Below are 24,422 nucleotides of genomic sequence, written 5' to 3'. Positions count from 1 at the left end.
AGTCGCCCCGTCATTGGTTCGAGCAAGTTGCCGCAGCACAGCCAATGACCGAGCTTCCTTCATTCATTGCTGTCAGCTGTGCAGCTGCAATGCGTTTTACATAAAGACTTCAATATTCGCGAGAAAAGGAGTTTTCCCATAGCGTAAGCTACTTACGCAATAGGAGAGACCTCTCGCAAGGGAACAGGTGTCTATGTAACTTAAATCAAACGTGCAGGTGCAGTGCTTGTGCATCACCAGCTTATGACACCGCTTAGGCCAACATATCTCAGTTTAATTTGGCATGTCGACCATGCATGCCAATTTTGGCACAGCAGTAGTTTAAACGCACACAAAGAGCTAGACTAACGTTAGACCCTTATGTTACCTGACGATCATAGAAAAATTCGATGAGACAACCAAGTATTGCGGATGTAAATAACGTAACAATATGGTTGTTGCAGGGTTAACTGTCTGCTATGGACTTTTTTCTAATTGGTGTCAAACTTACCTCTATAGTTTAGAGTCTACTCACTGCTTATCAGCCTCTCTTCTCCGAGGCGCTGCCCTGGTGGCGTGACTGGTGAAATTTCGCGGGGGTTGCTGCGGTGCTGTTGATGGGTGAAACCATAGATGGGTGAAACCATTGTGAGGGGGAGGGGATTCTAAATCGGCGATTTCTGTTTGAGAGGAGTTTGGTGCGGGTCTCCTTGGCCTTCAACGTGTAGGCTATTAACATAAAATATACTTGAAAAATATTATCTGATTTATAAATATGGTGGCAACAGGGGTGTCAAGCCTGTATAACAGGGGTGGAATTATAAATAAAAATGAGCTATAAAAAAAACCTTGCTACTCAAAAGCTTGTGTCGGTACGTAGCCGATCTCATGTCTGCGCATCACATGCAAGTCTCTCGCTCGCTTGCTTTTAAAAAACAGTAATCCATTGCTAGCATCATGAACGCACATTCATTCTTTTCCGAATGAACGGCCATAGGTAACATTCATTTTTAATGTTACAGGTTTGAAACAGACTTGTGTAAATTCATTGACAGCATTCAAAATGCACTGGTGAAAGGAAGGATTAGATTACCCTATTCCTCATAAATAATGGAACAGCACTTTTCACATTGTCCTTTAAGACTCATAGAGATAAAACTCTAATATAATCTAACTCTAATACAATCTATCTATCTATGTAGTGAAGATAATAGGTAGACGCTCAGTCTATGTGCTAGTTCTTGGTTTATCACCAAGTTCACTCAGGTGTGTCGGCCAGAACAACACTTAAAGGGTTAGTTCACCCAAAAATGAAAATGATTTCATTAATGACTCACCCTCATGTCGTCCCAAGCCCGTAAGACCTCCGTTCATCTTCAGAACACAGTTTAAGATATTTTAGATTTAGTCCGAGAGCTTTCTGTCCCTCCATTGAAAATGTATGAACGGTATACTGTCCTTGTCCAGAAAGGAAATAAAGACATCATCAAAGTAGTCCATGTACCATCAGTGGGTTAGTTAGAATGTTTTGAAGCATCGAAAATACATTTTGGTCCAAAAATAACAAAAACTACGACTTTATTCAGCATTGTATTGTCTTCCGGTTCTGTTGGGGATCCGCGTTCACGAGTCCGCAGTGACGCTGATGACGTAAGACGCTGCTGACGTTTATCTGGTGGGTCCGTGTATTCAGGTTCAAATAAATATGGCTGGGCAAAAAAATGAAAGTCTTCCTCTGTGTGGAAATCCTTAGACATGTTTGCGAAGATTGTTTTGTTTCCAGCGTGCGTCTCCCTCAGACTGTAAACGAAGCTCGGGCGCACCAGACACACGTCAGCAGCGTCTTACGTCAGCAGCGTCACTGAACGCGGATCCCCAACAGAACCGGAAGACAATACAATGCTGAATAAAGTCGTAGTTTTTGTTATTTTTGGACCAAAATGTATTTTCGATGCTTCAAAACATTCTAACTAACCCCCTGATGGCACATGGACTACTTTGATGATGTCTTTATTTCCTTTCTGGACAAAGAGATTATACCGTTCATACATTTTCAATGGAGGGACAGAAAGCTCTCGGACTAAATCTAAAATATCTTAAACTGTGTTCTGAAGATGAACGGAGGTCTTACGGGCTTGGAGCGACATGAGGGTGAGTCATTAATCATATCATTTTCATTTTTGGGTGAACTAACCCTTTAAGGCCATTCCAGAGTATGAAATAAAGAACGGAGAGATAGTTCTTCTGCTGTTTGTTTATTCCTCTTTCTTATGTAGTTCTGATAGTGTGTGTGAGAGTATGTGAGAGTTAGAGCTTAGATCGGGCCCATAAAATCAAGCCCGACCCGACCCGAGCCCGTGTACGTTGTGTCCGAGCCCGGCCCGACACATTAACTGTAATTATGAGCCCAAGCCCGATTTAAACCCGATCATTTTTAATACGTGGGCCGTTATAACCAGGGGCGATGCCAGATAATTTTTTAACGCAGGTGCTGAATGGGTGCTAGACCATTGACAGGGGGGAGCTGCGCAATTTTATATATATATATTGTATAAATACTATTAATAAATGTGCAAAAATTCGCCACTTAATATTAAATTATTTTAATTATCACAATGAAAGTTTTAATTTTATTAAATTGAACAAGCACAACATTCAGCATTCAATCAAATATTCTTAAAGATTCATTATTATTAATATAGTTACTTCGACATATGTGTGCGTGCAACAAGCAAGATGTGAATTTGTAAATTCGGTGACAAGCGTGCAGAATTGATTTAATTTATGATGAGATGGCTTTAGTTCACGTGCTATGGTGACCGCGGCTCGGCGGCGCCTCCATATCATGATTATTGTCTGCTATATTTGCTGCTTATTTATTAAATCCAGGCAATTGGTTGATGAAAAATTTATTAAAATTAAGATACAATTTATACAAAACGAAATTCACTTTAAAGAAAGGCTTTCTACAAAACAAAACATAATGAAGTGTTCAAAATCATGCCTGAACCACTCCATGTCTCCTGATATTGCGCATCCTCCTATCTACTCTGTTCACTTTCATAATCAACATAGATGGAAAAAAAAACATTATAATATTTCAATAAATATGAAACTAAATGTGCTTATTTAATGGCTACAACACGTAGGCCTACAGACTCTCTAGCAGCGCGCCGCACTTGCACTTAACAAAGCCAGCACATATGTTGTCACTGCCCACGACTAGTTTAAAATATTTCCATACCTCCGACTTTCCTTCATACTTGCTCAAAAATTCTCCTGTTTTATTTTTTTTCTTTACTTCTTCAAGCTCCATGTTGCACTTAAGCTACACAATAGGCCTAACGTTACAGCACAGCGTGCGAGTGGAGGAGACGCTGCGCGTGACACGTGACGTGCTTGATCATGGGCCCGACCCGACCCGAGCATAGTGGCGGGAAATATCGGCCGGGCCCGGGCTCGGGCAGAGAATCTAAGCTCTAGTGAGAGTGTGGTTTCTATAAAGAGAGAAACAAATACAAATGAATAAATGAAACATATGCATACACTCATTCCTCTCTAAGCACTAATATACATTACTAAACATAAAATAAACAAAAATCAGAATATAACTATACAGGATATCTCTTAAACTTTAATACTGTAAGCATAATGAAAAGATTCAAACACTTAGGATCCTCAGATTTTCTGTTAAATCCCCACTAACATAGACAGCACTTAGGCCTACTGTCATCTATGATACACTTTATAGCTTCTTATTTTACTCAACTACAAAAGTACTGAGCAATCCTAACAACAAATATGAAAGTATAAACGCATCTAAACACGATATTACATATCTTTAACCCGATGTACTAAATCAGGGTAGGGTTGCACCGGCCGTTCGTAAGTTCTTTCTTAAATTGGAACGTAAAGTCCACACTAGAGGCTTAGTAACTACTAGCTAGTTTGTAACTAACACTGTACTATATTCCGTTGCACCATTTGTTCGTAAGGCAGAACATAGCTAGTAGGTCGTAAGCTCTACGTAAAGTAATGCGTAGTCGCATATTATGACGTTTAGCCTCGATGAACCAGTAGCAGCCTTCAAATACGTGAGCAGAAGTTGTGTTGAATGAACTTAAGTGTTTTTTATATGTAAATAACATTCAGAAACTGTATTTGAAATGAAATAAGCATCAATAAATAAATATTGATACAAAAAAACATAAGATATTAGTACATTTATGGATTATCCCAGCAAACACAGAACGTTCCCCTAACGTTCCCGAATGGTCCCATGAGGTTATTTTTTTGGGAACCAAACAAGAACGTTATAGGAACGTTCCATGTAGGTTATTTTTAGGTTCCATTTATATAACGTAAGGAAAACGTTCCGGGAAAGTTCCCCTAACGTTAAGGGAAAGTTCTAGGAACGTTCTGGGAACCAAAAACTAACGTTCCCAGAACCTAAATTTGTTTGCTGGGATGACTGATATTTTGACATGCACAACATGGACTGATGCACACAGGGGCGCTGTTTAGGACGGGTTGGTGTTAAAGAGCCGCTAAAAAAGTTATCTTTTCACATAATGTTCTCTCTCTTAAAATGTAAGCGAGTGTAAATGTCAGCATTATCATATATGTCTAAAGAATTTAAGTCTGTCAGGTAAGAGAAGAGCTTATTGATGCAGTTTAGTCTGTCTGATATTTTATCCCAAACGTTAACGTTACTCCTGATCGGAGGCTGCCGTAAATATTTAGTTGGAACGTAGAGTTAAGTTTAAACTAAGTTTAATGGTGCAACGTAAAAATATTTAGTAGTTCGTAAATTGTAACTTAGTTCCCATTTACGTCAAAACTAGGCTAAGTTGTAACTTACGCACAGCTGGTGAAACCGGCCCGAAGCTCGAACGTGAAATGTACGAACGCGGATAGCACCACGGTCGCATTAAAAAACAGCTCTGTTCACAATGACACGTTTCGGTGCATGTCTCTTTAAATGATAATGAGCAACAACTTTTTGGCTTTTTGAGGATAAAAAAAAACGTGAATGGATTTTTTTCATTGCATGGTGATTATGTCCACACACTGCAAAGACAAATTTATTTGCAAATACCATATAAAAGTGTATTTTGCATCCGATGACCCCTTTAAAAGCAGTTGGAGAGTTTTTGAATGCATCAAATAACAGAAATAACAACTAGTTTGACAAATAATACAATATCACAGATGTACTTACCAGGGCTCTCAAGTCTCACGCATTGGGCGTGAGACACACGCATTTCAACCCGCTCACACGCCACACCTTGTATTTCTCACGCTGAGGAGTAAGGGAACTTGTCCCGCTACACAATTAATGGACGAGGCGCGGGCAAACGGAGGGAAGTTCTCTGCCGAGTTCATAGCATCTGTCTCGAGTTATACAGAGTTAAATGCTAGCTACCAGCCAATCAGAAATTAGAATTAGTTGTTTCCGGGTAAATTATGTGTTCCTGCTGCAAGCTCGTTCGTTACTAGACACGCGCACACACGGAGTGGAAGTTGAAAGAGCACGATCTGATGAATGCGGTTTGCGGACATCTTCATTTATGTTTTTATTTTTTTTTAGCATTTTGATTTTACGATTCCTGGACGATATCTCTTGCCTGTGAGTGAGAGTGAGAGCTGATGTTTAGGAGTATAGCCAAATTCGTGCTAAATTATTTTTGATGCATTCAAAAACTCTCCAACTGCTTTTAAAGGGATCATCGGATGCAAAATACACTTATGGTATTTGCAAATAAATGTGTCTTTGCAGTGTGTGGACATAATCACCATGCAATGAAAAAAAATCCATTCACGTTTTTTTTTATCCTCAAAAAGCCAAAAAGTTGTTGCTCATTATCATTTAAAGAGACATGCACCGAAACGGGTCATTGTGAACAGAGCTGTTTTTTAAGAGGTAAAAATGGTGTTGTTTTACACAACCATTGAGAAATTTTAACCAAAGTATGTTACAAACTTTACATGAAGACCCAAAAGAATCATACCAACTTGTGGAAAATGGGCATCCGATGACCCCTGTAAAGGTGACCGTTTGGGTCTTGACATACATGCTCAGGGCAAGTTGTTATGACACAATGTTATGTACATTGAGCACTGATGTGCAGTTGGCTTGTTTGGGGTCAAATTTATTTTTATTTTTCAATAAATTTGTATTTTTTAAATGTAACTATTTATTTTATTTGGATGAATTTGTCTTTTTATCAGATTTACAATTGTTATAATTTCCATTTGTGCTGGTCAATTATGAACAATAGGCAAAATTGAACTGCTAGCAAAAATTGAAGCGAATTTGGTTGGGTCGAATGCTGCAAATATTTGGGTGGCTCCTCCCCTAAATCTCACTCTAAACTTTTGATAAAACTTGAGAGCCCTGACTTACTCTTCTCATTTACGCACACTCTCAAGAAAGGTGCAGATCACATCTACAATCTGACCGACTGACTGACTATCTCTATCGTACTGCATACTGTGTGACGTCAGATAGTATACAAAATAGCGCGCGCTTTGGCTACCGTTACAAGCACTGAATAAATGGAAGTAAACGTGAAACATAAAGCCTAATATGGTCAACTATACTAAATAATAGCAACACTAACATAACTTTGGAGCCTTTTCTACAATCAATCTATCTATCTATCTATCTATCTATCTATCTATCTATCTATCTATCTATCTATCTATCTATCTATCTATCTATCTATCTATCTATCTATCTATCTATCTATCTATCTTAACATAGACATACACTTTTCCTAACGTCAACATTTAAGGTAAAAATGTATAATTTTAAGTGGGTCCGTGTAGCCTACGTTTTGATAGTTTTTTTTTTCGTTTGAACCACAAAACAAAAAAAAAGAGAAAACCACCTTTTTTTCTTGGGCACCATTTATATACAAATTATGCATATTATATACACCAATTAAGTTGATGTAAATTCCTGTTTTCAAATGCATTTTAAAAGAACAAATATTCTTTGAAGTCTCTCAATTGATATGAGGTCATAAAACTGCATGTAGAATAATTATACAAGAATTAGAATATGTTAGATGGAGTAGCATGTCACACTGAAGTTTTCTGCTGTTGTCTCGGCATGTTATGTTAGCTACACAAGAACTAAGACTGCTTCCCATGATGCTTTAGTGACAGAGAGAGTCAATATCTTTGGTTGTGCGGGCACAAGGATACTGTAGCTCCTCTCGTTTTTCACTGATCTGGCACTTTGCATGGGAACAGGACTTGCAGTGCTTTCTATTTTAGATTGAACTACTGACTTTTGAAGCAGGTTATATCAATGTCAAAAAGACAAAAGACTTTTGCAAGCTGTCTCTCTCACGCTCAGACATTTTTCCTCTTACACCAACTTTCAGATGTAGCCTACACGTAAGACCAAAAACTCACCTGCAGCCTTCTCTGAAAAAAATGTGAATTAGGATTTACTTGAAAAGCTTTAGGAAACAATTTTCACTCAGAAATTGCTAGTAAATTTAACACCATGTTTTTTTTGTGTGGATTCTTAAGTAGGCCTAACGCTTAGGCCTATAGAAAGTAGCTACTATAATTTTAATGCTAATTGGGTCTGCGTGACTGTGCGGATGAATGTGAGCCTTCACAATAATGCTTTACAGTAAAGTCTGTTAGAGAGCTAGGCTACATATGGCAATTTACGTTCAATAAAACACTTACTCACCTGTTAAGTAATAAAAACGTCATGTCCATGGCTTTACAACATTTCAAATACCCCAGTCTCCGAAAAGCCAAGCCAGTGTTGATTCCCGTTTTATTAGGAACTGTGTAGCGTTTTCCTTATGTCAGCAGACTCTTTTCTGTGTTTTTTAAACGGGTGATACCCCGGAGGTTCGAGAATTAGGGTGCTGCCTACATGTCAACCATTCTGCTAGTTGAGACAACTAACCTTTACCAATCAGCACTAGACTACACCATACACATCAATGTAGAGGGAGAAACGTTTCTCTATTTTTGGATAATAGACGTTTGGGGCAAATTCCCGCAAAAAACCATCCCAACACAGGTCTAAAATAGGCTTACCATAGTGTTTCAGGGTAAGACAAAAACACGTTTTGAAAAAAGAATTGATTATGTAGCCTAGCTATTGATTCATTATTTACATTTTGATAATTTTAACTCTCTGATGGTCTTCAAAAAAAAGTCACACTCGTGGTCTTCGGGGTCTATTGGACCCCAGACAACAACATTTAATTTTGTAACCGAACAATATATTTTTTTTAACAAATATAATTTTACTCGGTTCATTAATGTTTTAACTCAACATTTGTGCAGTTTTTGTAGAATTTATGATTTTTAAAAAATTTCTATAAATAAATAAATAAATATTTAATTAAATAGGATTTTTACAAAAAAACAGCATTTTATGTTAAATAAACTTAATAAAAGACCCAGATTTCTAACTTCCATTCCTGGGGATACCATGGATAATTTTACAAGGTTTAATGTAAGATTTTTGCCCATTTTTTGGAAAATACAGGTTAAAATTTGTAACAAATCACTTTAACCACTAGATGGCTATAGAGCTCCATTATATGCTATTTGCTATTTGAATTACTGAAAGATTTAGTTTCTAAAGTTGGATTCAGTTGGATTCATATCTAAATATTATAAAATCACAATTATAACAAAAATAAAATAATTTGTCAAAATTTTGCATTTTTTGTACTGAAAAAATACAGCACACACAAAAACAACAACAACAGTGAAGTGCCAAACCTGCAGACAGGGTTTGAGCAAACACAGGGTGTGTGTGTGTGTACATTTTATTTTTATTTTTATGTGTACAGTGTCACCAATTTATTTTTGAGGTGGTTCTTCATTTTGTATGATTTTATTTGACAAATTATAAGACTTTTTATAGCCTTACAAATGTATTTCTGTGTGTGTGTGTTTGTGTGTGTGTGTGTGTGTGTGTGTGTGTGTGTGTGTGTGTGTGTGTGTGTGTGTGTGTGTGTGTGTGTGTGTGTGTGTGTGTGTGTGTGTGTGTGTGTGTGTGTGTGTGTGTGTGTGTGTGTGCGCGCACATTTTCAATGCGTCTAAGTGTTACCAATTTATTTTTCTGGTGGTTCTGCATTTTAGATTATTTTATTTTACAAATGATAAGAGAACAGTTTTATAGTCTGTATGTATTCCTGTATAAATGTATTCCTCTTTATGTGTGTGTTTGTGTGTGTGTGTGCGCCTGTGGTGAGCATGATAATTTTGGATTGTGGATGTTTTTTGCATTGTTGGAAGTGTGCCACTTTATTTCTGTCATTTCTGTCTATGTGTTCTACGTTGTTTCTGATTTTGATGATGTTATTTTGTCTATTTTGATTGCGGGGTCCAATAGACCCCGAAGACCACGAGTGTGACAATTTTTGTCACGCCAACATAAAAACAGATATCATTAAAAAAAAAAAAAAAAAATTGTTGTAGATCTAGAAAGTGTTGAGAGCCGTAGAAAGTTTCAAACCATTTGGACAAAGAGAACATTTTTTTTAATTTGAGCAAAAGTCATTTGGGGTCCAACAGACCCCGAAGACCTTAAACAAAATAAGTTACAATACAAAGAGGCTAGGCTACATATAGGCTACTTTAAATAAGACTACAGTACACTGCAAATGTTAAATGGATTCATACTAGTTAAATATTATAGCCTAGTTTAACTTCCTTTAAAGGTGCTCTAAGCGATGTCGGGTGAAGTCACTTCTTGTTGACTTTTGAAGTATTGTCATACAAACTCTCCCTCCTCCTCATCCGCGCACTAATCCCCCAAACCCTTCTTGTCCGTTATTGGCTGGAACAGTTTGTTAGGACTAGGCCTATGTGTCGTGGTGTGAGTCAGCCCAGTTTGTTTTTGTTGCAGTTTGTGGAGCCTGGGGTGTCGGCAGAGACCGCGTTTTTTTTTACAGTTTGTTCAGGGGACAGGCAGCTAGCGGATACTGAGGAGATGTTTGCTGTATGTGACAAAAAAAATGTTTTGGCCCTCTACATCACTTAGAGCACTTTTAAATTAAATGTCCTAATTCTCGGAGGGGACCTATGATGTAGCTAATAATTTAGTCCACTGGAAGCAAGTGGCGGGCATGAGGAGAGCATAAGCACAGTCCTACCAACAGTAGTTAGCCTACATGAAACAATTGATACTAGACAAAGACACAGGGCAAACATGATGGCTTAAAGACACAAGACTAACGACTAGACAAGGGACACCTGTGAACAATGAACCAATGACAACAGGACATATCAGACAAGGGAACACATGGCAGAATCACATAACTTGAACAAGGGATGATAACATGACACATGAAACAGGAACAAGGAACAAAACCCAAAACGTGATATATGTCAGTTGATTAGATAACAATACACAAAGTAAATATTACTTATTTTCCGAGCACAAATAATTACAAAGAAACGATAAGTAACCATTTGAATATAATATAATAGATCTTTAATATAATTATGAAGTATAAAAACTGAAATCGAATTTTCTTGTCTAATAATCTTTGTTTTATTTGCAACTTCAAAAGATTTTTTTTTTTACAGTGTAGAACAATGACTGGTTATCACTAAAACTATATTTTTCCATATGTAATAGGCTATTTAGTGTCATCATATTCTTAAAACATCATAGCTGAGAATTATGAGCACTTAGAGCTATTGTATTATGGAAAATACCAATTTATGAAATCAGGGTATGCTAGAATGGATTTTTCATGACACCACAAGGCAAAATTTTCTTAATGCTGCCCTCTGGTGAACATTGTGAAACAGTACGAATGCAATACTCTCATTTTGCTAGTCCTTGCTAAAGACAGGCTTCATGAAACCTGTTGAAAAATTAATGAGTGAATGATAAATTAATCATTTGCAAACAATTAATCAAATCATTAAGCAAATGAATCAATCAAATCTATCTATGTACAACATAATAATGATAATGATGAAAGCTACTTAAAGTACAAAGTGCTTTACAAAAGGTAAAAAGACATGAAGGGCTTTATAAAATATACAATCAAATAAAAAGACATTGAGAGCTTTACAAAAAATACCCTGCATACATAATAAAACAACCACAAAATAGGCTACATAAACCAAAGGATCCAAAACACACAAAAAGACTTCACAAAGTAATACAAGTTATTCTAAATAAGTTTTTACTAAGTAGGCTAAGTTTTGTATTAAGTAGCTTTAAGAGACTTAAAAACAGACACAGATTCCGCAGATCTAATATCCATTGGCAGGCTACATTGGAACTTCCACTGCAAAAGCTCTGTCACCTTTTATATCTGGATCTTGGAACAGCCCACAATACATAGAAGATCTGAGGCATCTAAATGTTTCATAAAGTCTTAAAAGATCCGCTAAATAATAGTCGCCATACCCAATGCTTTATATGTCAAAGATAATATCTTAAAAACAACCGCATTATTTTAGCAGTGAAAATATGATTATCCAAGAAGTACCATATAGCCTAAATTGAAAACAAAATGAAACATATAGGCCTAGCCCAGGTTGAACTTGGTATATAAACGGACAAGTGGCATAGTTTTCATATTTACTACATCTGTACGAGGAAGTTATTTCAATTCTTTTCACAAACCCTAGATGGCAGTATTAGGCAAACAAAAATATTTTGTCTGTTGGTTGCAATAAATAGTTATAAAATAAAAATAAAATATTATGTTCTAAAATTTAGTAGACAAGTTTTCTCTTTTCAGGGTTAGGGTTAGAGTTTTATTTTAATTTATTTAGAACTTTGTCTTTTTTCCCCTCTCTTTCTCTCTTTGTGCAGAAACATGGACAGCTTTGGAAAATCTTTTTACTTAGAAAAATATTTTTTCAATCTTCTGCTACAACTGCAATTCCTTTGTTGTATTTGCCTAAAAGAACACCAATTTATATCATCTTACATATTAAACATTGTTAAATGAAGATGTTATAGTATGCAATCACATTGTGGCATTAATTATTGGAAAAATTGAATCACCATTAAAAGACAAACATTGACTATTTATTTAATAGCATTGTAAATGGATGAGAGGAGGCATGAGATATGATGTTTGGTTACTGTAGGACAAATCCATTAAATGTCAACTTGACCATTGATGCAACAAAGAGCAACAACATTGGAATAAGACTTCTGTTCTAAAGCTGATGAGGAATCAATGTTTTGTCATGGATGGAACCTGAAGGAAGACGAGTAATTTTTCCTCTGACCTCCAATTTCATGCTTTGCTTGGGGCTGCTGAAGATTTAAGACAGGAAATTAAAGCTTCAGACAGAACCAAGTCACAACAGAAGGTTGTAGAAGGTATATGTGTTGGAACGATGAGTCAGAGGAACAGAAAAATAAAGCACAGTAAAGGGCTGTGTGCTGAGAGTATGGACTATGAATGCATGTGCAGGGAAACATCTCGGTTACATATGTAACCTTCGTTCCCTGAGAAGGGAACGGAGACGTTACGTCAGTGACTGACGAATGGGGGTTTCGCTTAGAAGCCTATCACCTTCAAGTTTTACAAAACGAGCCAATGGCAAAACAATGCCATGGATCTGCGGAATTTGAAAAGCGCAACTCAGCCCCACTGTGTGGGTATAAAAGGAGGAGCGCGGCAATCTCGCATTATGTTATGCTGAAGAGCCTTGTGGCAGGGGGACGTAACGTCTCCATTCCCTCCTCAGGGAACATACATAACCAAGACGTTCCCTTTCGTTCCACTCCGAGTTACGTCAGTGACTGACGAATGGGGGTCCCAATTCTATCACGCCACAGTGGCTATCTTCCAGTGCCCTGCGCAAATCTGAGCTCCCTGTCGTGAGAGTAGCATGGACGAAGGGCTAGGCTTAACGCAGGAATACCACGGTACACTGGGTAGCATATCCAAGGAGGAATATGTAACACAGGGAGGACTGCAGGGTGGAATGTTTCAACCTCGAGGCAAGCGAAAGACACATGCTCGGAGGTGACTTACCGGGGAAATACACACGTGGGGGTTGTCCAACGGGGAACCATGCACATGGAAGCACCTAGCCAATCACAAGGGCTGACCGACCGAGCATACAATCTGTTGACAGCATCAACAGTGCAGGAGGAACTCAGGGTCTAAGAAGGATTCATCTGAGTGAAATAGTGCACGTATACAGTCCATGGAGTGGAATGGCGCAGCAAGCGATGACACCGATAAAGTGTGACAACCTTTGCTTGGAGAGAGCCTTTCCCTTCAGCTTCCCACCAAAACAGACAGAGAGCTTGTCTGAGGTCTTGAAACACTGCGTCCTGTCTACGTAAGCACGGAGCGCGCGTACTGGACAGAGCAGTGCCAAGGCTGGGTCTGCCTCCTCCGAGGGCAGCGCTTGCAGGTTCAACACCTGATCCCTGACAGGAGTGGTGGGAACCTTGGGCAAGTATCAAGGCCGGGGTCACAGGATCACGTTAGAGATAGCCAGCCCGAATTCCAGGCACGCTTCGTCAACCAAAAATGCCTGCAGGTCCCCTATCCTCTTGATGGAGGCCAAAGCGACCAGGAGCGCGGTCTTCATAAACAGGAATTTAAGCTCCACTGATCACAATGGCTGAAATGGGAGCTCTCTGCAGGACACATAGGACCACTGCGAGGTCCCAAGAGGTTATAAGAGGAGAGAGAGGAGGATTTAGTCTCCTCACCCCCCTAAGGAACCTGACAACCAAGAGGACCTGCTCCTCTACTCCCTGATCTTGCACAGGACCTGTTGTCCCCTTGGGGTCAGGGAATAAAACCAGCGGCAGTGGCAAGTGTCTGGGGAGGCAAACAGATCTACCTGTACGTCGCCAGACTGTAACCAAATCAGCAGAACCATCTGGGGATGGAGTCTTCATTCCCCAGCAAGTGGCTGAAACCGTGAGAGCTCATCGGCTGCACGATTCAGCTCTCCTGGGATGTGAATGGCTCGAAATGACCTCAGATGCTTCTGACTCCATAGGAGGAGAGGACGGGCAAGTTGCGACATACTGCAGGAGTGTAGACCACCTTGTCGGTTGATGTACGCTACTGTCGCTGTGTTGTTTGAACGGACTAGTACGTGTTGGTCCTTGAGCAACGCTCGAAAGCAGTGCAGAGCCAAACGTACTGCCAGACACTCGAGGCAATTGACATGCCAAAGGCGCTGGGGTCCTGTCCAGGAGTCCGCGGCAGCATGTCCATTGCACATGGCACCCCAGCCCATGGCACCCCGCACATGGCACCCCGAGGCATCTGTTCAGACAACAACATGTCTGGACACTTGTTCTAAGGGCACTCCGGCCCGTACAAAGAAGATGTTCGACCAAAGGGTTAAGGTTTGACGGCAGGCCCAAGTAACTGGTACTCGGAGCGTGTCTGGTAAGCATGCCCATCTTGGGACTCGATCGCGAAGCCAGTGCTGAAGCGGTCTCATATGCCCCAGGAGCCTCTGAAATAACTTCAGTGGAACCGCACTCTTGCCCACGATTTCTCTCAGGCAACTCAGCAGTGACTGCGCGCGCTCGTTCAGATCGGTTCAGTTCAGTTTGGTTCAAGATGTGCAGGTCCAGGATTGGCCGTAACCCACCGGTTTTCTTGGGTACAATGAAGTAGGGTCTGTAGAAGCCGGACTTCATCTCGATCGCACCCTTCAACAGTAGGGTGGCGACCTCCGCACGCATTACAGGGGCATTGCCACCCATGAGGCCGTGCAATTGAATGGTTCTCGTGATCCAGCGGGACAGGTTAGGAAGCTCTAATCAGGCTCCCAAAAACTGAACCAGCGGGGTCAAGTGAACCACAGACGTACCCTCGATGGGGCAGCGAGGTGGAATGACCGGCCCAGACGTGGGAGGTCGGAGCGTCCCAGTGTGGGGGCATGGTCCTATGCCGTGTCCTGACAGAGGAGTCACGAATGTTCCGCGGCGACCTCCTTCTGACAGGGGACTGGGGCACTTCCGGGAATACCCCGGGAATACCCGTCAATACAGGTGTCATCACTCACCGCCCCCAAAAAACAATCGTCAAGCCGCGAGCGCTCGGGACAGGGTGGAGGGTTCCATTCCTGGGAAAGCATGGCTTTCAATTCCAGATCAGACTCGGGCAACGCTGGCACACCTGAAGGCGGCAGCACAGCCGAGTCTCCAACACCCGGAAGACTCCAGCCCACCTTGTCATGCGGCGATAGACATCGTCTCATCATCCGAAGAACGGCCCACGATCTCATCCTGCACATCCTGCACGCTCGCGGGTTGTAGTGCACAAGATGGGGATGTGGCCTGAGGAGGAATCATCTGGGCTTTGTTTCACACCGTAACCCTCAGGTCACCCTGGCCACCAGCCAAAGTATCGCCTCTCACGGAGGGGATAGATTGGGGTGTGGCAGAGGGGACTCTACCTCTATTACAGAGGTCATTGAGTCTAGACTGCAACACTGCGATGGTCATGTTCCCGCAATGAGAACATGAGTCATCCACAAACGCTGCCTGAGCGTGATCTCAGCTCAAACACGCCAGGCAGCGATTGTGCCCATCAGACAGCAAAAAGTGTCTACAGCACCCAGAAGCAGACGGGCGAGACATCTTTAAAAAGACGTGCCATGTGTAAGCTCTTTTAGGAGAGGAGAGTAAAGCTCGACAGAGTGTTGAAGTGCCCAAGGAGAACACACACTGATGGCAGATCACTGCACAGACCAGCAGCAGGTAATGTGATCTCGCTGAAACACGCCGTAACACTAACACCACTGAAGAGTCACTCGTCTCGTCGATGAAGATCTCAGAGAAAGGCTTGCAGAGTGAAGAGAACTCGTGGCTCCGAAGCAAAAACATAATGTGAGATTGCTGCGCTCCTCCTTTTATACCCACGTTGTGGGGCGGAGTTGCGCTATGCAAATTCCGTAGACCCATGGCATTGTTTTGCCTTTGGCTTGTTTTGTAGAACTCGAAGGTGATAGGCTTCTAAGCGAAACCACCATTTGTCAGTCACTGACGTAACTCGGAGTGACTGTACGAAAGGGAACTATTTAATGGGATAGTTCACTCAAAAAGGAAAATTTTGACATAATTTACTCACCCTGTTTTAAACCTGTATGAATTTCTTTCTTCTGCTGAACACAAAAGAAGATATTTTGAAGAATATGGGTAACCAAATAGTTGAGTTAAAAATACAATGGAAGTCAATGGGGTCCGTCAACTGTTTGGTTACCCATATTCTTCAAAATATCACCTTTTGTGTTCAGTAGAAGAACGAAATTCATACAGGTTTGTTGAAACAACTTGAGGGTGAGTAAATTATGACAATTTTCATTTTCGTGAACTATGCCTTTAAGGAGTTGGTAGCCACAGCCCAACTATAACTCCAAAGTTCATATCCTTAAATATTTTCTTCTTGCTGAAAAAGTGGGATAAGGGTTTATTTGAAAGTTAAAGAGTGTGTTTGTGTGGGCCGTTATTGATCTGGGCGGTAGACACTTTCGTGTTATGGGTGGAAATGTTTATTTAAAGGGACATTAAGTTTACAGAGTTTGCGCACTCAAACATGCAGAGGCGAATGCTTTGTGGATATTTTTGTCATATGTTTGCTTATATTAGAAGTATTAGAAAAACAATTAAGTCTCCAGTCTGACATATTTTGGACTAATTATAATGGTCTGTCTCATCATTTTGTGCTTGTTCATAGAACACTGGGAAAAAAAGGTATTTTTTGACCTGTGAATTTCCATGCCTTTTCCAGTCATTTGAGATAAAAAAAAATTCATGTTGTAGAGATTGCATCCACAAATAGTAATTTGTAATATTTTACTTGTATTTATATTATATTATATATATATTATATATTATATTTTTATTATTTACAGACTGATATGTATAGTAGGCTACAGTAATATGGTATTTTTCCCATTTTGGTTATGTGATTGTGGGATGTTCAGACCCTCCAGAAAAGGTGGTGCCTTGCCTTTTGTGATGGAAACCAGTATTGCGATATAGACATATCTAAAATAACACACACTATAAAGTAAAAACAGAAACAAACCCTAAAGCATGGCGACAGACAGCACTTGTCACAGATCCGAAAAGGAGACCAAATTGCACTCAAAGGTTATGTGTTCTGTAAGAAGAACAAATAACGCTTTATTTGCATAGTGGGGCCACTGTCCACAAACACACAAACACACACACACACACACACACACACACACACACACACACACACACACACACACACACACACACACACACACACATGCATGCACGCACACACAGACACACACACAGACACACACACACGCACACACACACACACACACACGCACGCACGCACGCGCGCGCGCACACACACACACACGCACACGCACAGATAGAGAAAGACAGGAGCACATTTTTTTTTATCAAAAGTGTAGAATCCTCAGGCAAGCCGCACAATGGAACTCCAATAAGCAAAATAGAAAGAAAACATTTTCCAGAACAACCACTTTAAAAGGTATGAAGCCAGAAGCCTGTTTGTTATGTTCTGTCATGTAATTATTCTGATGAAAAACATACACTACAGGTCAACAGATAGGACACACCTCTCATTCTGAATTATTAGTATTTTCCACATTTTAGAATAATACCAGAAAAACAAGAGTGAAAATTATGTGAGCAGAAATATGTTAAACAAATCAAAACTATTATAGTTTAGCCTCTTTAAACATAACAGCTCTGCACACACTGGGCTTCCCCCATTAACTTTTGAACAGTATTGAATGGGTTTCCATTTGTTGAACTCTTGTTGTCTGCATATTTATTTATAAATATTTTAGTTAAAATTATGTTTGTAAACAAATATTTTGATAAAGACAATATTTGTTTATTTATTCCCCCTTTTTTGTTTGTTCGAACCAGTCAAGTTTGTCCAACCCTGTGGCTAGTAGTGTGTGTTTACACAACACAGAACAATAAGATCTTTAGTGTCAGCAGGGTGAATGTGTGAAACATTGTCATGTTCCTGTGTATGATGCATGATGTTCTTTCACCTTTAGTACACACAAACACAGCTTACAAGCTTTTTTTTTTTTTTACTGGCCCTGCCTCTAAACCTTAACCTAAATCAGAAACCTGTTGACAATAGATTCAAAGCAAAACATGGGGAAATTAAGTATATTTATATATATATACAGGTCCTTCTCAAAAAATTAGCATATTGTGATAAAGTTCATTATTTTCCATAATGTAATGATAAAAATTAAACTTTCATATATTTTAGATTTATTGCACACCAACTAAAATATTTCAGGTCTTTTATTGTTTTATTACTGATGATTTGGCATACAGCAAATGAAAACCCAAAATTCCTATCTCAAAAAATTACCATATCATGAAAAGGTTCTCTAAACGAGCTATTAACCTAATCATCTGAATCAACTAATTAACTCTAAACAACTGCAAAAGATTCCTGAGGCTTTTAAAAATTCCCAGCCTGTTTCATTACTCAAAACCGCAATCATGGGTAAGACTGCCGACCTGACTGCTGTCCAGAAGGCCATCATTGACACCCTCAAGCAAGAGTGTAAGACACAGAAAGAAATTGCGGCGTGGCATGGAGGCAATCAGCCTGTGGCACTGCTGAGGTGTTATGGAGGCCCAGGATGCTTCGATAGCGGCCTTAAGCTCATCCAGAGTGTTGGGTCTTGCGTCTCTCAACTTTCTCTTCACAATATCCCACAGATTCTCTATGGGGTTCAGGTCAGGAGAGTTGGCAGGCCAATTGAGCACAGTAATACCATGGTCAGTAAACCATTTACCAGTGGTTTTGGCACTGTGAGCAGGTGCCAGGTTGTGCTGAAAAATGAAATCTTCATCTCCATAAAGCTTTTCAGCAGATGGAAGCATGAAGTGCTCCAAAATCTCCTGATAGCTAGCTGCATTGACCCTGCCCTTGATAAAACACAGTGGACCAACACCAGCAGCTGACATGGCACCCCAGACCATCACTAACTGTGGGTACTCAAGTGCTGCTTATCTGTAGCCCAGGTCAGGCGCTTCTGCCGCCGTTTCTGGTTCAAAAGTGGCTTGACGAGGAGAATGCGGCACCTGTAGCCCATTTCCTGCACACGCCTGTGCACGGTGGCTCTGGATGTTTCTACTCCAGACTCAGTCCACTGCTTCCGCAGGTCCTCCAAGGTCTGGAATCGGTCCTTCTCCACAATCTTCCTCAGGGTCCGGTCACCTCTTCTCGTTGTGCAGCGTTTTTTGCCACACTTTTTCCTTCCCACAGACTTCCCACTGAGGTGCCTTGATACAGCACTCTGGGAACAGCCTATTTGTTCCGAAATTTCTTTCTGTGTCTTACCCTCTTGCTTGAGGGTGTCAATGATCGCCTTCTGGACAGCAGTCAGGTCGGCAGTCTTACCCATGATTGCGGATTTGAATAATGAAACAGGCTGGGAGTTTTTAAAAGCCTCAGGGATCTTTTGCAGGTGTTTAGAGTTAATTAGTTGATTCAGATGATTAGGTTAATAGCTCGTTTAGAGACCCTTTTCATGATATGCTAATTTTTTGAGATAGGAATTTTGGGTTTTCATGAGCTGTATGCCAAAATCATCAGTATTAAAACAATAAAAGACCTGAAATATTTCAGTTGATGTGCAATGAATCTAAAATATATGAAAGTTTAATTTTTATCATTACATTCTGGAAAATAATGAACTTTATCACAATATGCTAATTTTTTGAGAAGGACCTATATATATATATATATATATATATATAGAGAGAGAGAGAGAGAGAGAGAGAGAGAGAGAGAATGTGGGAATATATATGATCAGTCAATATTAAGACTTTCAAGACTTTTTTTAAATTTAAGTATAAATAACACACGGGTTGAGTTAAAAGTAACACAAAATGTGTTGTCCTTAACTAGACACACAGTTGTGTTAAGATATAACACAGGTTGTGTTGTTTTTAACACATCCGTTTTAAGAGTGTACAGTTCTTTCACTTGAATAAAATAATATGAATAGGCTTTAATATGAATATATATTTTATAGGTTATTTTCTTCCTAATTTCGGTTCATTTTAATTCTAATTTCTTAAATCCCGATTGTATTGTAATTGCTACATCAATGAATTATACTTAAATGTAAAAGCCATTCTCAATTCAATCCTGCAAGTGTAACCCCGGCAGTGTTTTTCATAGTTGGGGTCTTTCCATTAAATGTTATTGTCTTTATACTGAGCTAATATTTTGTATCTAACAAAATTCCTACCCCAATTCGAAACCTTTTTATGTTTTAATATCTATTTACCGTGTCATCGTGTAGCTGGTCACCACAATGTCAGAAATTTCTGGTTTTACTTAGGCTAGGTTTTACTATCTATGTGGGGACATTTGCTCCCCACAATGTAGGTAAAACCAACCCCCTCACACACACACACACACACACACACACACACACACACACACACACACACACACACACACACACACACACACACACACAGAGAGAGAGAGAGAGAGAGAGAGAGAGAGAGAGAGAGAGAGAGAGAGAGAGAGAGAGAGAGAGAGTCTGCACCTCTAGGGGGACTCCCGACTTCAGTGGATAGTAGCAGCGCGTGAAGAAGCATGAAGACCAACGTGACTGTATCAGAAGCGTGCGTGAGAATGTAACCATCGCCCAGTCACTCCCCGTACACGCACACTCACACGCTGTCGGACAAGCGACAGTTCCACTCCGTGATTTCGCTACTGAAGGACACTGCGCTGCTGATTAATGGGGGCTTTCGGTGAGTGCTGCTTGCCCTACGGACGTGCTTTCCCTTACTCTTGAAATGTGTGCTTGTTTTGCAGTGTGTTGTATGGCTTGTTAGCAGCAGCAGCAGCGTCCGCGTCGTAAGCACCTAAGGCAACATGTTACAGTTGCTGTGGTCGGTGATGAAAGCGAATTATTAACAGCAGTGTAAGGACAGAAATCCTGGTTTTGTAACGTTAGCTGCGTTTGTCTCTCAAGATCAAGCTGTTCACGATCAGGTATGTATGTTGAGTTTGCATTCAGCAGCTGCAACCCACTGCAAAAGGGCTCTATAATGGAAACCAGACAACCAGAATTTGTTTATGGTGATTACTCATTTAGCAACTGTAGCAACATTTAAACGTGGTGTGTCTAAATCATGCCATTGCATATGTAAGTCATAATATTTTATAGTCTATTTTTGAGTGTTGTGCCTTTAGACTCTCATGGTCTTGCTTTTAAGGTAAAGACTCTGGGAAAGTTGGATAATATGCACTATGACTTTTTATTTGTTTTTCTCTAAGTGTTTTTGTGTGTACAGTTTAAGGTGTTAAAGTAAAGGGTCGATCTCTTGTCATCGGGATAATTGTTTCGTTTTATTGCAGCAAAGTTAAAGGTTTGAAATTGTTGTCATCCCTTACGTTTTTTCTCTCTCATGTCTGTACTGTACTGAATGAATGGTAGAATCTTCCTGCCAAGTTAAATTAGTGCTTGCAATAGAATGTGAAGCCACAATGTCTCTAGAGTGGGATCCATGAAGGAAAAACCAGCCCAAGTTTCCCACAGATCACTATAATTTTGTTTAGATAGCTGTGTTTGATTTTGATCAATAATACACGTTTTGCCTTTCAAGCTCGTAAAGGGCAGTTGAATTGTAACGTGTATTTTTGTCATGTTGAAGTTTTTTATTCAACAAATAAAGATTGTGGGTTTAGAATTGACAAGCTGTAAAAAAATGTATCACATTTTAATCTTCAGTGTTACAAAAATTGCAGTATTTATAAAAAAAAATATATATATATATATATTTTTAATATTTATTTTAGTATTGGATCATTCTGGCTTGATGTCATTGTGGTTAAAATCTGTATTTCAAAGCTGAATTGGAGTTGGTTACGTCTTATTTAATTTCCAGACAGTTGTTCAAAAAATCTTTTGAAGTCACTAATGCTCCTGACATGAGGTAAAGTGGTGACTCATCTGAGCAAATTTAGGGAAGCATGGACAATTTCATCTGAATTACAGAGCGTTGACCTATGATGGCAAACGGGCAGTAAGTCCTTTGTTGTCAGACAGCAAGCTTGAAACTGGCGGCTGGCCTGTGTGTATATTTTGGGAAAATCTCCGTCTTACAACGCACTGTTTTTGTGGTTAGCTTTAAAAGTCTGTGCAATTGGACAGTCGGATTAACCTAGGTCCTTTCAAACGTTTGTATTTGTGATGTTCCTTTCCCCTTATGCACTCATAGATTTACTGTGCAATTGATTGGACAGTTTTAGCATCTGTCAATTCTAACAATACAGTATTTCCTCTTTCATGTTCAGCTCTTTTTATTTGCTTTCACGTGAATTAACCTTTCTGAGAAATAGTAGGTTAATTACAGCTTGAAATCAATACTCTTTACTAACCTATTGAGGCATAAACATTTATTAATGTCAACAACAAATTCAGCAGCAGCTATTATCGAAACCTATTAGCGGTAATCAGACTGATAATCTCAGAGAGGATTTTCATGTGCTTTTTTCTTCGTTTTTTTGACTCTCTGCTCATGCTGCATCTGCTCTATTTGTGTTGAATCAACAGACTCAGGTGGCTGAGAGACGCAGAGATCCTGGCTCTATACAAGGATTTTCTGTTGACCCTGTTCTTAAGTGGGTGTCCCGGAACTTGACAAACCCTGAGCTCAGAAAAATGCTGGTAAAATCATCTCTCTACACTAGAGTAAATGCAGTGCCTTGCTAAAGGGAGCAGTGCCACCAGACAAAGGGGAAGCCACACAGGTAAGTCGACCTCGCTTAACTATTTGGCAATGTTCACTGTGTAAATAAGCTACCAGTTAAAAGTTTAAACACAGTTGACTGAATTTGCTTCTTATGATCCTAAAAACCTTTTTGAGGCTTATACTTAAAATGCAAAATTTTGTTGACAAATATAAATTGTGGTTATGTTGGAATTTAGTAGGAAAAGCATGGAAATTCCTACAGTATTGTTTAAAAAGAATCCAAAGTGAAATGAGCAACAATTATAGGACTATTTTATTTAGACTTTATTAAAATGAAAATATGAAAGATTTCGCTTAGTTGATTTCGTAGTCTTGTGATAAGTTTAAATCTATACTTTTATTTGTATTATTATTTTTGACATGAATATAGCCTTTGATGCTGATATTACATGATAAATTAATAATTAAAAATAAAATAATATTTATTTATTTAAGCAAGTATTCTGTTCTTCTTATGGACTTTTTTTGTGCTGTCAGAATGTCTTGGGTCAATGGCTTTAAAGCTGCAAGAGTGGACAATCATAAGACGGCGTGGGGCGAGCGCAATGGCAGGAAATCGAGGCGTAAAAGGGGCTCATCCTTGTGCAACCCGCGCTACATGAGCTGTCTACGGGACTCCACATCCATAGAGCCCCCGTCACAACACTACTCCCGTGCAGCAGGGGGCGCAACCAGCAGCAACTTCAGCACACGCTGCGTTTGGCAGGAAGACCATTATGGCAGGAAGGGTGATGTGGGTCTGAGAGCCGTGGACCTGGCGTTTGAAGATGCTGAGACAAAGAAAAAGAAAGATGGTGAGGACCCAGATGACGGCGGGGAGGAACGAAAGGGTTGCTTTTTGTGTCTGGCTGACGTTTTTCAGTCCAAGAAGTTCAAATCAGCCAAGCTCGAGCGACTGTATCAACGGTACTTCTTCAGGCTCAACCAGAGCTCTCTTACGATGCTGATGGGGGTCCTGGTTGTGGTTTGTGGGGTTATGCTGGTGTTCCACTGCGTCCAAGGTCCACCAGATGTGGCGTTTGCCTCGGTGCTCTCCGTAGCCATGGGCCTTTTCTTAGCCTTGATGGTGGTGTGTAACAGAAACTGCTTCCACCAGGACTACATGTGGATCGTGAGCTACTTGGTCATGGGGGTGTTAGTGGTGGTGCAGGTGTTTGGTTTGTTGATGGTGGATCCACCCAGCTCGTCTGAAGGGATTTGGTGGACGGTGTTCTTCATCTACATCATCTACACGCTGTTGCCGGTGCGAATGAGGGCGGCTGTGATCACTGGAGCTGTGCTGTCCACCATTCATATTATTATGGCTTGGAGACTCAACCTTGAGGATTACTTCCTTTCTAAACAGGTATTTGTGTACTTCTCAAACATTTAAAATGATTTTAAAGGATTATTTCACACAAATATTAAAATGATGTCATTATTTACTCATCCATCATGTTGTTCCAAACCTGTATGCTGTTATTATCTTCTGTGGAACACCATAAAAAACAGCTAGTATATTCCATATACTGCTCCAGGCATTATATTCCCAGTCTTCTGAAGCTATACGATAACAACTAAATAAAGAACAGAAAATTTCAATTATTTGATTATTATTCATTAAAAATCAATTAATTAATTATTTTTTATATTTAATCTTGCCCTTCTTGTTGAC

At 39.8% G+C, this 24,422-nt stretch overlaps 1 protein-coding gene across 1 annotated transcript in view; it reads left to right on the top strand.

Annotated features, from left to right (window-relative positions):
- Positions 1-20,548: 20,548 nt before the first annotated feature.
- The window catches only part of adcy6b (adenylate cyclase 6b), a 35,443-nt gene continuing 31,569 nt past the window's right edge, over positions 20,549-24,422 (top strand). The window contains exons 1-3 of the mRNA XM_077218938.1: positions 20,549-20,761; positions 22,570-22,766; positions 23,246-24,113. Coding sequence (XP_077075053.1) covers positions 23,247-24,113 — 867 coding nt within the window. The 5' untranslated portion in view covers positions 20,549-20,761; positions 22,570-22,766; position 23,246. The remainder of the gene's footprint in view (positions 20,762-22,569; positions 22,767-23,245; positions 24,114-24,422) is intronic.

This window comes from Siphateles boraxobius, unplaced genomic scaffold (genome assembly GCF_051911475.1).
Source record: "Siphateles boraxobius isolate OS27281-9 unplaced genomic scaffold, OSU_SipBor_1 77, whole genome shotgun sequence".
In the NCBI taxonomy this organism is placed as follows: domain Eukaryota; kingdom Metazoa; phylum Chordata; class Actinopteri; order Cypriniformes; family Leuciscidae; genus Siphateles; species Siphateles boraxobius.
Note: the sequence above shows the minus strand (reverse complement) of the source record. Positions and strands in the feature narration are given on the sequence as shown.